At 33.3% G+C, this 15,568-nt stretch overlaps 1 protein-coding gene across 1 annotated transcript; it reads left to right on the top strand.

Moving 5' to 3' along the window:
- Positions 1-2,660: 2,660 nt before the first annotated feature.
- LOC140054913 (leucine-rich repeat-containing protein 46-like) lies at positions 2,661-15,515 on the top strand. The gene is made up of 7 exons (XM_072100038.1): positions 2,661-2,787; positions 5,099-5,189; positions 9,780-9,888; positions 11,746-11,902; positions 12,292-12,361; positions 13,321-13,493; positions 13,714-15,515. Exons 1-7 carry the CDS (start codon positions 2,667-2,669, stop codon positions 13,878-13,880), a joined length of 888 nt encoding a protein of 295 aa, XP_071956139.1. The 5' UTR covers positions 2,661-2,666; the 3' UTR covers positions 13,881-15,515.
- The last annotated feature ends 53 nt before the right edge of the window (positions 15,516-15,568 follow it).

Genomic DNA, 15,568 nt, shown 5'->3' with positions numbered 1-15,568 from the left:
CTGCTTCGAAAGATGCACTCTGGTTCTTTAAACTTAGGTCGTTTTAACAAGTGTATAAGAGAGTGTTAACAATAATAGGCCCAATTACTCCCCATTTAACTTGAGGAAATTGTATTAATAGTTTGGGTAAATCTAATTAAAAGTATTTATTCAGAATCTTTGTTTTGGTAATTGTCATATCCTGACGCCTTACGGAAATTGTTGTACCGTTATACCTTGAATGGTTCTTTGTTTTTTCGTTATTATTGTATAATAAGTTTTAATCTTTATTTCTTTTTCAGCTTTTTCTTCTTTTTTAACCTCATTTTAGGCTAGGCCCTACTACATATTATATTCATCATATTACTGTATAATTGAACACTAACCCATGGTGTTCGTTGGGTCCTCCTAAACCACAAGACCGATATACATTATATTTTCCCAATCTATTAAAAAATAAATAGATAGATATATTTTTTTAAAGACAAAGTAAAAAGTTCATAGGAAAAAACTGAACTTAATATCAGAAGTATTTATTCAGCATTTATTAACAATTTTCACAATAAATAGATAATAAGATGATTACTCATAATCAGGCAAGACTCATGTTTCTCATGTTATTGCTTGTTATTTGAAACATAAATATTAGTAACTCTTATTTATTCTATTACTCTTTATTAATCAATATGTTGAAAATAATGAATAAAGAGCGCCAGGAATTCTATAATTAATATTCATCTCCGGAAAATCAGCTGTGTTCTCTTCGTGAGATTTCTATAAATTAATTCATTTCTAAAAACTCGCTGTTTATGTCACATTGGGTGTTTAGCAACGACGGTGTTTGGAATTGTAATTATAAAATTTCAAAGGAAATTTAAATTTTGTGAAAAAGAAATTGTCAATATAGATTTCAGTTAAAACGAATAATAGTCATATTATGGGTGAATAACAAGTTTGCGACCGAGACCGTGAAATGAATTATTGATTTTGAATTGAAGCATATATAGGGGGCTAGGCCTACTTCCTTTCATTTTATCATTGGATATGAATGTTTTGTAATGTCAGGCGCCATCCACTTAAATTGTTCACAACTCTAAATACTTTATTTTAATTACAAATGGCACACTACAAAAAGACTGGTGTCATCAGACTACAACGTATGTTATTAACTCATTTTGATCAGCACTTCACAACAAAAGTTGAATAGTGAGGTGTTTGTAGGCCCTATAAGCCTATGCCTTTTTTGTTGTTATTGTTTTGATAAGCGATTGTGAGAAAATTCGGTTTTACTATCGCAATCTTGAAAAAGTTCTTATTAGACTAAATAGAAACATATTATACCTTCAGATTAATTTGAGCCCTTTTTAAAGTTTGTCCAACTGTTAGCTACCGAGTTATGATATGTAGGTCAAAGGTTAAAAATACCAAAATCATACTTCTGGCCATTTTTGGACTGTTCCATTAAAACGAATATTAATATGCATCTTCCAAATAATTTGACACTATTATTAGTTGCAAAGATATGGCCATTTTGTTTCAATGGGTCAAAATATTCAAATTGAGGTCAGAGGTCAAAGATGAATTATTTTTAGAAATTTGACAACATGGGTTTTTTTATAACCAGCATGCTTTAAATATTGATAAAACACAGAGAGAGGAGGTCGCTGACAAGTGTGGTACAATTTTGTGAAAAGTTGTGGGTTAATCCATTCATCATAAAGGGGTATACATAAAATAGCCTAAGGATAATTTCCGTCGCAGAGCGCGAACGCGGAGAGCTGCATGCTAGAGAGAGATAGAGGGGGTGCACGACGTGTGGGGGGGGGGGGGGCAGAGCCATATATATAAAGAGTTACGACATTGGATTATAGTCACGTGATATGCAGATCAATTTGTATCAAACTTGTCTCCGTTATTGCATGTAAAGTACAGGAGCAAGAAAATACTTTAAACTTTTTCTTATATTTAAAAAAATGTAATTACACATTTTACGGTGAAATATCGATGTGCACAGCGTACAGAAGTACTTGCTGCAAAGAATATTGCGCGCGCGTGCGCTAGTACATTATAAAGTTCGATTGATTGATTTTGGAACGAAACATCCCATAACTACGTCCTATTAATAACAATTATGTAATATTTTCAATTCATAATGCATGCTTTGATGACTAAATAAAATAATAAAGTGTCGTGGATATATTTGTTAATATATTGAATAGGGTATGAACAATATTAAAATAATAAAGGCAAATTATTACAAATGAAATGATGAACGAGTCTCTGAAAGTTTGTGTCAAAAACACACGGAGAGCATAATGTATAAAAAGAGGGGTGAATTTGTGTGTTTTTTGTATTGGTTCATGCTTTGATGTATCCTGACTTGCATGTAGGCCCTAGCATTTATTCTTTTGTTATTATAGACACAATATATATATGTTACCAAATTAATACAAGTAATAAAATAAATTACTAAAATAAAAACGGAATCTAAGCGTTATTTCATTGACAAAAAAATCTAAAAATAATGCATGGAACTACAGGAAAACGCTATACAAAAGAGACGCGCGCGCCCTCAGCGTGCGAATTCTTTGACACAAAAATGGCTTCTAATTTTCAATGTCGTAACTCTTTATATGGCTCTGGTAAGTAAATCAGTTATAGAGGGCGTTATTACTGTAACAGTTGTCATGGCTAATCGACGCTCCAAAAGTAGTATTAAAGAAATTAAAAAACAACAGATTATAAATAACAAGAAATTAGAAGAAGAGTACATAAATCAGTATGAAGGATTGACGTTTGGTACAGCTGGTAAATGTATTTAATTTGAATTTACTAACTAAGAAGATAGGCGCGCCTATAGCTAGGACTACGAGGCCTACTAGCTAGGACTAGCCTGCCTAGGCCTAGTAGCTAGTAGTAGGTAGGCTAGGCCGGCAGTAGTGCAGTGTGGTAGGCCTCTAGTCTATGTAGGTACGTAGCGCTAGGCCTAGGCTAGTAGGTTAGAGTAGATAGGCCTACAGTAGTAGGGAGGCGGCCTTGGCTGGTTTACGATGAAATCGGTCGTGATAAAATCAACTTCCGGTAATTTGTATGGCGCGCCGCTAGGCCTAGCTAGAGCTATACTTTTGATGATATCGGTCGCGTTTGAAATCGGTCGCGCTTCTTTGTGTATGGACCGAGCGGGATGCATGCTACAGCGGGATATACATTTTTCGTTTATATAGATTTAATTGATATTTTTTAGGAACTAGGCCTATTATATTATTATTTAGGCCTATACTATGTGGATATTTTTGAATTGGTTAATAAATATTTATTATCAATCATTAAATTATTTTTTTTTTTGTATTTCACAGGTCTCGGAGAAGGACTGTGTCTTTTCAAAATGGCCATTTTCTAAACAAGTTTAAATATTATATTAGGCATAATGTTATATTAGGCATATAATAATTTACCTCTATTTATATGTACTGTAATTAATATATTATATAGAGAATATACGTCTGTCGTGTCTTTTATTATGCAAACAACTAGACCTACGTAAAAGAGAACAATTTATTTTAAAACAATAATTTTTACAATATAGCCCGTAAAGCCACGTATCCATTTATTTTTATACTTATGCATACTGTGGCAGATTATATCATATCCATGTCGTTAACAATATACTATTCGATCACCTTATTTTTATTTCTATCCGTTATGTAGGATAATATTAAGTGTAATGATTATAGGTCTTTTGTTATTTAAACTTTGACCCTTGGCTTTTGTTATTTAATTAGTTGTTTATTTAAATTTTATTCATTGGACTTGAAAATTACCCCATGATGGAGTCGAAACGTCGTTCTTTTTTAAGCGTTATTTTTCTATTATGTATTTATAATGATTATTGTTGAGGCAAATCACGTGTATATTTTTATTTCTAATGTTTAAAATAGTTTTTAGTAAAATGATCATTATAATGTGGATGGTTAAAAGGCGAGTTACTGAAATAAACCCCAGATCATGTTCATTCATTCATTCATTCTTTATTTAGCCTCTAAAATCAAAATATTAAAACATAGGTAACAAAATAAAGACACGTGGAAATCTAAGGAGGCAAGGATAAGCAAAAGCAATTAAAGTCGCTGTAGCTCACAGGCTTGCTTATCCATAATAATTCCGAATAAAGTACTGTTTCTATAATTTGACAGTATGATTTATACAGTATATAATTTACATATATGTCGGTGATACTATACCATAGATTTTAATTTAAATATCTTTTATTTCTTCATTTATAATAATCAATTAATGTAAATAATTAAGTTGCAACTGCAACTCAGTGTCTCACATTCATACGCCGTTCGTAAATCTAAATGTTTAAATATCGGTGCAGATTACCTCTTTTGAGAATCGTGTCCTTTATCCATACATTATTATTCTCACATCTATCATTGTACATCATAGTCCTACTGTAGGCCGGTAGAATGATTTATAACGGCATATTATCTATATATTTTATTAATATCCTAAAACCATACGTAATTGTTTGCATAATAAAAGACACGACAGACGTTTATTCTCTATAGAATATATTAATTACAGTACATATAAATAGAGGTAAATTATTATATGCCTAATATAACAATATGCCTAATATAATATTTAAACGTGTTTAGAAATGGCAATTTTGAAAAGACACAGTCTAGTCTCCGAGACCTGTGAAATACAAAAAAAAATTAATTTAATGATTGATAATAAATATTTATTAACCAAGTAAAAAATATCCATATAAATAATATAGTTCCTAACAAATATCAATTAAATCTATATAAACGAAAAATGTATATCCCGCTCTAGGATGCATCCCGCTCGATCCATACAAAATAGCGCGACCGATATCACCAAAAGTATAGCTGTAGCGGCGCGCCATACAAAATACCAGAAGTTGATTTTATCGCGACCGATTTTCAAACGCGACCGATTTCATCTCACACCCCTAGGCTAGGCCCTAGCTATGAAGAAGCCCTAGCTAAGTAGGCTAGGCCTACACAACTTGAGCCTCTACCTCCCTACTAACATTGTCATTAAAATTTTTTTTTTTTTTACATTTTGGCCCACCACATGGATCTCAAAGAAAATGTTTCAAACCCAGCCAGAATTTCATTTTCTCTGATAGCAAAACGGAACCTTGCTGCAAGTGTAGCCAATGGACCACACGAAAAACTGTAAGTACTGTGGCATAGCTAGGCTAGACCTAGCCTAGGTAAGGGTAGTAACAAAGTGCGAGGCAGGGAAGGCATGCGAGGCAAGTCAGAAATTTATGCGAGGCATCGTTTTACCATCATCAAAAAATGCGAGGCATCATTTTATCATTTCTCAAAATTGCAAGGCAGGAAATCACCGAAATTGAAGTAGCCTAGGCCTAGGCCCGCTAGGCTAGTTTCCTTTTGCACCTGCCTTGTATTTTAACCAACTTTATCCTGAATACCACAGCTTAGAATTACTAGGCCTACTTTAATGAAGAAAAATCACATAAAAGTAACAATAAATCCATTAAATTGGTGATTTTACAGACGTTGTTTTTCTCGCATTTCGCACACTCAATGTTCAATATTTTGGTTTCTATGGAACGCCAAAAGAGCAAAATTAATTAGAGGGCTAAAAACTCTGTAGAATCCATTTATATTTAACGCATTATTTGGTGAAAATCAAGTACAATTTCAATAGATTTTGTCACTGTCAGTAAGGAAAAATGTTACTGTTGATAATGTACACGGTTTCGTTAACCTTTTAAAGAATAAAATAGAAAAATTCATCATAATATCCTTAGTAGGATGTCCTAGGTCTAGACTAGGTAGTGATGTTGATTTAGGATCGATTATTATTCTTTGAAAACAGAACAGTATCAGCAGTAACATATTACAACATTTTTATTGACAAATTAACAAATATATTGAAATGAAACGTGTTTTTCACCAATAAATGCATGAGAAATTGACGCATTCCACTGAGTTTTATCGTTGCTCTTTTGGCGCTCCATAGAAACAAAAATATTGAACATTGAATAAGTGAAATTCGCGAACAGTGTGCGAGAAACACGCCTGTAAAATCATTAATTTAAGGATTTATTTGTTACTTTTTATGTGATTCTTTCATTAAAGTACTCATGAGGTATACTTCTAAGGTGTGGTATTCACACGATAAAGTTAGTTATCAAATTTGGAGTAAAAATACAAGCGAAGGAAACTAGCGCCAGGTTTATTAGTACGTACATGGACAACAATAAATAAAAATCGTTCGTAATAATAATATACCTAGCTTACTAAAACAGGAATAGTGTATCATTATTAAATATTACACCAATTATTATTATATCAAAATTGATTAAATTATTTTCTACATAGGCCTCTTATCTAGGTTAGGGCTAAGCATATTAGCTAAAGTTTAATTTTAGGCCTAGTATTACAATTGTCGGACGTAAGTCTTTTTTCACACGCGCTCCAGAATTCTGTCGCAATTTTTTTCTTTGCGGCATGTTATTGGATCGGCATATCAGTTACCTTTTATTCACCGCCAGTTATTGAACTTGTCCTGGCAATCGCTGTTCACCTTATTTGCGAGAGAGGTACACGTGTTGTTCCTAGAGAATGGAATGTCAAAAATGTCTTTGGCACGCCGCTCAGAGAGAAGTCTGTGCGTTGCTGCTGAAACCACGTGCTATAGGAGGGGAATGCACCACAATCCTCTGAGCTGAGGGCTGAATCATTCCGCTACCTGCTAAATAGTAAAGATGGATTTTCCATCTCTCGGGTCTACCGGATCTAGGCGCAGGGGTGTGACAAAATATTATTTTCACTCTGCTATGTTCGAGAGACATGTGAGTGAACACGCTCGAAATGCCAACAAACATTGCAGTAATTTGATGAGTGTGTCGCTATAACAATTATTGTTTATCGAAAGTTGAAGACTGTCGTTCAGATTTTTGAACCGTAGTTTGGGCACTTTTGTAAAAGTAAAATTTGACACGATATGACTTGAATGAAAAAACAATCGTTACATAAAAATAAACAACATGATGAGTGTATACACGAATCTATTTAGATACGCTTGTATCGATTGATTATTAGGCCTATAATATAGCATAATAGCATGTTAAGATATGCCTCGCACCTTTTTGAAATTGTAAACTATATGCCTCGCACGCCTCGCACTTTTGGAAATGATAAAATGATACCTCGCACAAATATTTGGCATGCCTCGCGTGCCTCGCTGCCTCGCACTTTGTCAACACTCCCTAGGTAAGGAGGTCTTAAATATTATTGTAGCTGCAAACAACAACAATGACTTAATGCTCAGTAGGCCTAGAGCCTAGTAGAAGTAGTAGTACTGGTTTGGTTTCGTTTCGTTTATTTATTTTTTCCACTCACTTATATATATATATATATAATTTACACAACATATTAAATGTGGGTGAATGGAGGTCACAGTAAGTTCACTGAACTTTAAGTCGTGACCCCCGTATGCCTATAAGTATACTAACATTGCTACAGAGTAGACTAAAATATAAATATATAATAGTAAAAGTACATGAAATCAAAAATAAAAAAAACTATAACAACAACAATTCCATCTTAAACTGATTAAATATGAACATTTGCAAGAATTACATTAATTATAGATACAAAAAAACTTTTGTTACACATTTTACGAGCATATGGCCATTAAAATTCTCATGCGAAAATTTAATTTGCTTGCAGTGTAGGCCTGTAACTTCGTTTTTTTTTGGAGTGTTGACAAAGTGCGAGGCAGCGAGGCATGCCAAATATTTGTGCGAGGCATCATTTTATCATTTCCAAAAGTGCGAGGCATATAGTTTACAATTTCAAAAAGGTGCGAGGCATATCTTAACGTGCTATTATGCTATATTATAGGCCTAATAATCAATCGATACAAGCGTATCTAAATAGATTCGTGTATACACTCATCATGTTGTTTATTTTTATGTAACGATTGTTTTTTCATTCAAGTCATATCGTGTCAAAAGTGCCCAAACTACGGTTCAAAAATCTGAACGACAGTCTCTAACTTTCGATAAACAATAATTGTTATAGCGACACACTCATCAAATGATTGCAATGTTTGTTGGCATTTCGAGCGTGTTCACTCACATGTCTCTCGAACATAGCAGAGTGAAAATAATATTTTGTCACACCCCTGCGCCTAGATCCGGTAGACCCGAGAGATGGAAAATCCCTCTTTACTATTTAGCAGGTAGCGGAATGATTCAGCCCTCAGCTCAGAGGATTGTGGTGCATTCCCCTCCTATAGCACGTGGTTTCAGCAGCAACGCACAGACTTCTCTCTGAGCGGCGTGCCAAAGACATTTTTGACATTCCATTCTCTAGGAACAACACGTGTACCTCTCTCGCAAATAAGGTGAACAGCGATTGCCAGGACAAGTTCAATAACTGGCGGTGAATAAAAGGTAACTGATATGGCGATCCAATAACATGCCGCAAAGAAAAAAATTGCGACAGAATTCTGGAGCGCGTGTGAAAAAAGACTTACGTCCGACAATTGTAATACTAGGCCTAACATTAAACTTTAGCTAATATGCTTAGCCCTAACCTAGATAAGAGGCCTATGTAGAAAATAATTTAATCAATTTTGATATAATAATAATTGGTGTAATATTTAATAATGATACACTATTCCTGTTTTAGTAAGCTAGGTATATTACGAACGATTTTTATTTATTGTTGTCCATGTACGTATTAATAAACCTGGCGCTAGTTTCCTTCGCTAACTTTATCGTGTGAATACCACACCTTAGAAGTATACCTCATGAGTACTTTAATGAAAGAATCACATAAAAAGTAACAAATAAATCCTTAAATTAATGATTTTACAGGCGTGTTTCTCGCACACTGTTCGCGAATTTCACTTATTCAATGTTCAATATTTTTGTTTCTATGGAGCGCCAAAAGAGCAACGATAATAGAGGACTAAAACTCAGTGGAATGCGTCAATTTCTCATGCATTTATTGGTGAAAAACACATTTTATTTCAATATATTTGTTAATTTGTCAATAAAAATGCTGTAATATGTTACTGCTGATACTGTTCTGTTTTCAAAGAATAATAATCGATCCTAAATCAACATCACTACCTAGTCTAGACCTAGGACATCCTACTAAGGATATTATGATGAATTTTTCTATTTTATTCTTTAAAATGTTAACGAAACCGTGTACATTATCAACAGTAACATTTTTCCTTACTGACAGTGACAAAATCTATTGAAATTGTACTTGATTTTCACCAAATAATGCGTTAAATATAAATGGATTCCACAGAGTTTTTAGCCCTCTAATTAATTTTGCTCTTTTGGCGTTCCATAGAAACCAAAATATTGAACATTGAGTGTGCGAAATGCAAGAAAAACATCGTCTGTAAAATCACCAATTTAATGGATTTATTGTTACTTTTATGTGATTTTTCTTCATTAAAGTAGGCCTACTAATTCTAAGCTGTGGTATTCAGGATAAAGTTGGTTAAAATACAAGGCAGGTGCAAAAGGAAACTAGCCTAGCGGGCCTAGGCCTAGGCTACTTCAATTTCGGTGATTTCCTGCCTTGCAATTTTGAGAAAGGATAAAATGATGCCTCGCATTTTTTGATGATGGTAAAACGATGCCTCGCATAAATTTCTGACTTGCCTCGCATGCCTTCCCTGCCTCGCTGCCTCGCACTTTGTTACTACCCTTTTTTTTGTAATATTTCTACTAATAATCTGTAATTTATTTGTTCACACAGTATTGAATCGCTAACAAAAATTAGCCATGTACGATTGGATAGAGAAAACATTGAGCATATAGACAACTTGGAGATGCTAGGACCAGTAACCAATCTGTATTTACAGCAGGTGAGTGTCTATAGCCACTTAAGCGTGGTCGCTCTCAGTGGTGGACAGTCAACTGTGCATGTAATTTAAAGTTTTATATAGGCACAGTCGACTATGCAATTTTTGCAAAAAATTCCTTGCGCAATTTGAAATTGCGCACAAAATTTCTTGCGCAATTTGAAATTGCGAAAAGGATTCTTGCGCAATTTGAAATTGCGCAAGAAAATCCATGCGCAATTTCAAATTGCGCTGCACAGTTTGTAAAATTGTCAAATTGCGCAGCAGAATTCTTCAGAATGCGCGTGCATGCTAACCATGTGCTAACGTCGACGATCGGTTAACAATGATAATTTATTAGAAACTAATAACTCAAAATGAAACATAATAAATGCGAAGATAACATGTGTATAATACACAACATCAATGGCATACACAATTAAATAATATTATCACTCATTGCAACTTAAAATAAATCAAAATAAATGTAAAAATAACAAAAATTAATGTAGTAATACACAACATAGTCTACCGCCACCAACGTTTAGACTTGCTATCAAAACATAGCCATCAGTAGGCTAGAGTAGTATTAGCCGCCCGCCGGGAACACCACCTTTGTGGTACCTTTGTCGGGTCTTCGACGGTATGCTAACAATAACAATATTTTCACTACTAAAATAAGGAAATGCGATATTATCTTTAATTTTGAATCATTCTTAGAAATTACTATGAAAATATGTGTGTGCATGATTTCACAATCTGTCGAAAAACCTTGCACAATTTGCAGATTACTTGCGCAATTTAATACGTTGCTTGCGCAATTTGAAACAGATGTTTCAATTCAAATTGCGCAAGGAAGTCTTTGCGCAATTTTAAATTGCGCAAATCGCGCATAACACATGCATATAAATTGGAATACAAATATTGAATGTTATGGGTGGTTATTTCATTAGTTGAAAAATTGACTGTTCTATTTTTAAAAACCTTTTTGCTGGTCCTAGTGACGAAGGGTTCTCTCGTCCAGTGCCAACCTTGACCATAGGCGAGGCATACGCCAATATGTCTGAGGCAGATTTTAGCTGCCATAAATGTAATCAATGCTGATTTCCAATGCTTAATGGGACCCCAGCTCCCGATATTCCCAGATGGTCTCCCATCCAACCTCTAATCATGCCCGACGTTGCTTACTGTAACTTTGGTGTTTAAACATGGTAAGGCCGTTTATACCTTTCACAATAACATAAGGTTTATACCTATATTAAATTGCATCATACATACCAACTTTAAGTTTAAGCTATGGCAGTTTCCTTCGAGGTTAAGGAATTCAAGTTGCAGAAATAGGAAATCGTTTTGGTACTGTATATCAAATTTTAATTCCCTTTTCCAAACATATGACTCTGTACAGGTACATGATACGAGAAACAAAAATAATTTGTACATTGCCAAAAAACACAAACATTGGACAAAGAGGAATATTTTATGAAGGACCAAGAATATGGAATAATATCAGTAACGTAATTAGATCAAGTAATAATTTGTATAATTTAAAAAGAAAAACAGGTTTTATATTATTGAATATAACTTATAAGAACAATGTAAATATGTGTTTATCTGAAAATTGTATAATTTGTAATCACATATAATTCAATTATAAATTGTTTTTAAAATGTTAAAGTTCTAATTGTTTCAATATTGACAGGGCGCCCAATTTAAAGCTTGCTGGCCGTGGTGTCCCTTTTCCACTTATATATTTCTTTTCTTGCATTATATATGTTCATTATCGGTTGTTTATTTATTATGTTACTCTGTATCTTGCTCTATTATTTGTGGAAATAAATATTATTATTATTATATAATGTTAAATTCCTTTTTGCCTTTTAGAATATGATTCAAAGAATTGAAAACTTGGAATCTCTTTGTCATCTTCGTTTCCTTGTTTTATCTGGAAATAAAATTGAGAAGGTAAAGAATTTGCATTCAATCAAAAGTCTCATGTTTCTGGATTTATCTGAAAACCTCATAGTTCATCTGGACATAGGTAATTTATTTAAGAACGTGATTGGTCGAAATGGAATCACATCACTTATTACAGACTGATCAGTCGGTTATAACGATAACCAACTGATGACCTGACCATTGAATTGCGTCGTTGCAACAACAATTTACTTTGAAGAGTAAGGGTGTTATTATACAGATATTGACTGCTTTTTTATCGGGGTATTATAACATTTGAAATTCACCTTGGGAATTAAATTAAAATGGCAAGGATCTCAAATTTCAGTTCTATTCAGTTGATACTGTATGAATGCTCTCGACTAGTTACTTTTAGTTCCAAGTCAACTTAAGCCTACCTTGAAGGTGAGTGATACCATCAACCAGTTGTACGCATAGAATAACATTTAAAATGATATATTTCTTTATTTCTAGATGAACTGCCGCCTTCTTTGATCATTTTAAACATGTCTGGAAATGAATGCACAAAAGAAAATAATTACAGGTAGTATTTTCATAATGAAAAAAATACCAATTGTAATATAATACTAATAGTAATAGCATTTGTTTTTAATATTTATTAATGCTATGTTATACTGATACTGATAAACATTTAACACCAGGAAAAAAAACACAAAAATGACATAGCAGAACCCTTTTTAAGCTGGAATGCTTGTTTCAGAAGGTGTTCTCTAAGTAATATGGTGTTTTTGTTTTAAACGCAATTGCTTACCATGTTTTTGGGAATGACAGTTAGCCATTAAGCCTCAGTAGCACTTGGTCAAATTAACCAGCTAAATTGACCAAGAAAATTCCAATCTGAAAGCTGGTTACAGTTCCCTCAAGATTTGATTAACCACGTCGGTTACATTTACCGACCATTTTTCTGCCCAGTAGAGATTACCATGGTTTTAATAAACTCTTAAGAGTAAAGAAAGAAAGGCGATTATTAAATTGGGTTGGATTTAATTAGTTGACTTCTCCCTCCCCATGTTACTATTTTAGAGCAATATACTAATATATTTATAATTTAAATTATAATGGCAAATAAATTATAAGTGGTACTTATAAAATAATTTCCACAGTTTCCATGGTTTTTATTTCTTAATAATTGGAACACAAACTGAAATGATTTAGCCTTCACATTATCCCTTGTAAGATGAAGTAGGTTTTCTTTTAATTGTTTGACAGATTTGAAAATAGAAGTTTTTAAGCTCTGTCTACATTATCAAACTTTATGCGACATAAAAATGTGATGTTCCCATATACTGTATGGACATGGTGATGTCATATCACTACCATATTTGGGCATATCACTACCATATTTGGGCACATCACTTTTTTTGTCAAACTATTCTTATAGTGCAGGCAGAGCTTTAGACTTTATTCACAAATATGCCTTCGCTTCAGAATTAGGAGCCTTCTCTGATAAACCTGTCATTCAAATTCTGTTTGTCTTAATAGGCCGAACACTATCAAGTCACTAAGAAACTTAAAACAACTAGATAATGTTGAAATTAGCAAACAAGAAAAACAAGATGTTGGTATTGAGGTGTCAAGTAGTGATGAAGAAGAGACTGAAGATGAAGAATTACAGGTTTATGTTGGAAATCTTCAATTATCAGGTGATTCAAACGGTAAGACTAGATGTTTATATTATACAACAAATAATGCATTTTTATGAGTGCGATGGTACAAATAAATTCATGAGGTGAAAGATGACATTTTTTAAAGGAAGAAATTGAAATCTATTTTGAACTATAGTAGTAGTATTTATTTTTTATTTCAGATTTGTTTCAAACCTCAACAGAAATTGAAATCTATTTTTGAACTAGTAGTATTAATTTTTTATTTCAGATTTGTTTCAAACCTCAACAGAAATTATCCAAAGATCAAAAGAGAGAATGAAAGGCTATAATATTCAGCATGATGCCGTACTAGACGAACTAGAAACATTTCGCAGCCAATCAGAGCTTGGTATGAATACGACTAGAGCTGCTGGAGCTAATTCAGCCTATTATTAGAAGTCGGAATGTATTCAATAACACTGTTAAATACATTACCTTGATCCAGTGCGAGTTTGCATCGTAAACGACACCATTTGAATCCATGCAATGCCCGCTTTATTTTATTATATTGGTCTGCGCTAAAGTTCTTAGCCAAAGTCAGTTTCATGACAATTGCAACCATTCATAAGACCCAATTTGGCCTACAGTACTTACCCCAAAGAATGTATCATTCAGAAATAGCATCTCGCTGTATGTTTGGTTTTTTTTTTCTTCGGGCAGTCTAGATTATTTACAAGAATGTAAAAAAAAAAAGTGTTTAACTCAACTCTTCATGACGTACAACTACTCGTAACATTTTTTCTCAACTTTCTATCATCTAAAAGTCGTAGTTAGTCATGCCTCGGGTCACCGTACAGGTAGGCTACTACATTAGTACTTCTATGAATGGATGACTAGCCGGTGACAATAACGCTAGTTGGTCATACCCAGTACCGTTTTGATTTTACGATCATTCGGGAAACCACCTCACGACAAAAAAAAGCTTTAAACATTTTCTGACTGTCACCTGAAGTCGCTGGCCCTAGCTGATTAAGTACTATTCACATAAAATCTGCATGCGTCTATCCTTCACTGCTAGGAGCTATTTCATTGTACATTGTTATATATGTATAAATTGTACATAGATTTTGACATAACTGAAGTTTATACCTAGTGTGTTTTTGTGTGACATGCTGCATCAACCCCATTATTGCTTAATTTCTGCTCGTGATTTGGTAGGTGGTGGTTGACGAAAAAAGGTAACATCAAAACCAACATTCGATGTGGTGGTGGTCAAAGGTTGAAGATCTTAAAGTAGTTGACTAAAGGTCAATCAAATAACCATTGTTTATTTATTCACCGATTATTAACTGGTTATTTTTCTCAGCAGAAACAGGCCCTACATATTCCTTGTAGAAAAATGACAAATATTCACACCCGGTTATTTGAAAAGTTTGTGGCAAATATGAAAAGCCTTCAAATTAAGAATCTGGGCATAAAATGTGTTATTTATACTCATAAACAAGAAACTATGTATTTAGTAATAGAAAAAAAATTAAAAATAGGGTCTTATTTTGTTCATAAACTACAGTATTCAGATTGGAGCTTTCCATTGATGTGCAGATAAATTAATGTAATAAGAGTGAAGAACAGTTTATTGTACTGTCACATATGAATACAAAAAAAACTGTACAACCAAAAAAAATTAGCATATGAAATTTAATAAAATATGTAAAATGTATATTAATGTTAGGGTGTTGGACAGGTTTATTGAAAAAATGATTGAATAAAAACATTTTAACAACCCAGGTTCATTGTGTTTACTGCCATTTGCATAGTCTCAGGAGACCTCCCTTTGGGTTCCGCCGTGAAGGGTTAAAATTAGAATGTACAACTGTATTATTTGATGTGTGTGGAAAATGTAATCAAACAAACTTGTTTCCATCCCCTTTCCATGTATTATTTTCGTAAAAAGTATCTGTTATTTTTAATATCACTTGTTAATGGTTTTTTTTTTTTATTATTATTATTGTATATATTATATACATACATTGTATTATTTTGTCTTTCTATGTATTAATCCTGTTATGGGCGACCTTGTCGCTGTTGGATGATGTGGAAATAAAAAAAAATAAATACATTTTAAAAAAAGAAAACGTTTAGGC

Source organism: Antedon mediterranea, chromosome 1 (assembly GCF_964355755.1).
Source record: "Antedon mediterranea chromosome 1, ecAntMedi1.1, whole genome shotgun sequence".
NCBI classification, from domain to species: domain Eukaryota; kingdom Metazoa; phylum Echinodermata; class Crinoidea; order Comatulida; family Antedonidae; genus Antedon; species Antedon mediterranea.
This window is presented reverse-complemented; position numbering and strand designations above follow the sequence as displayed.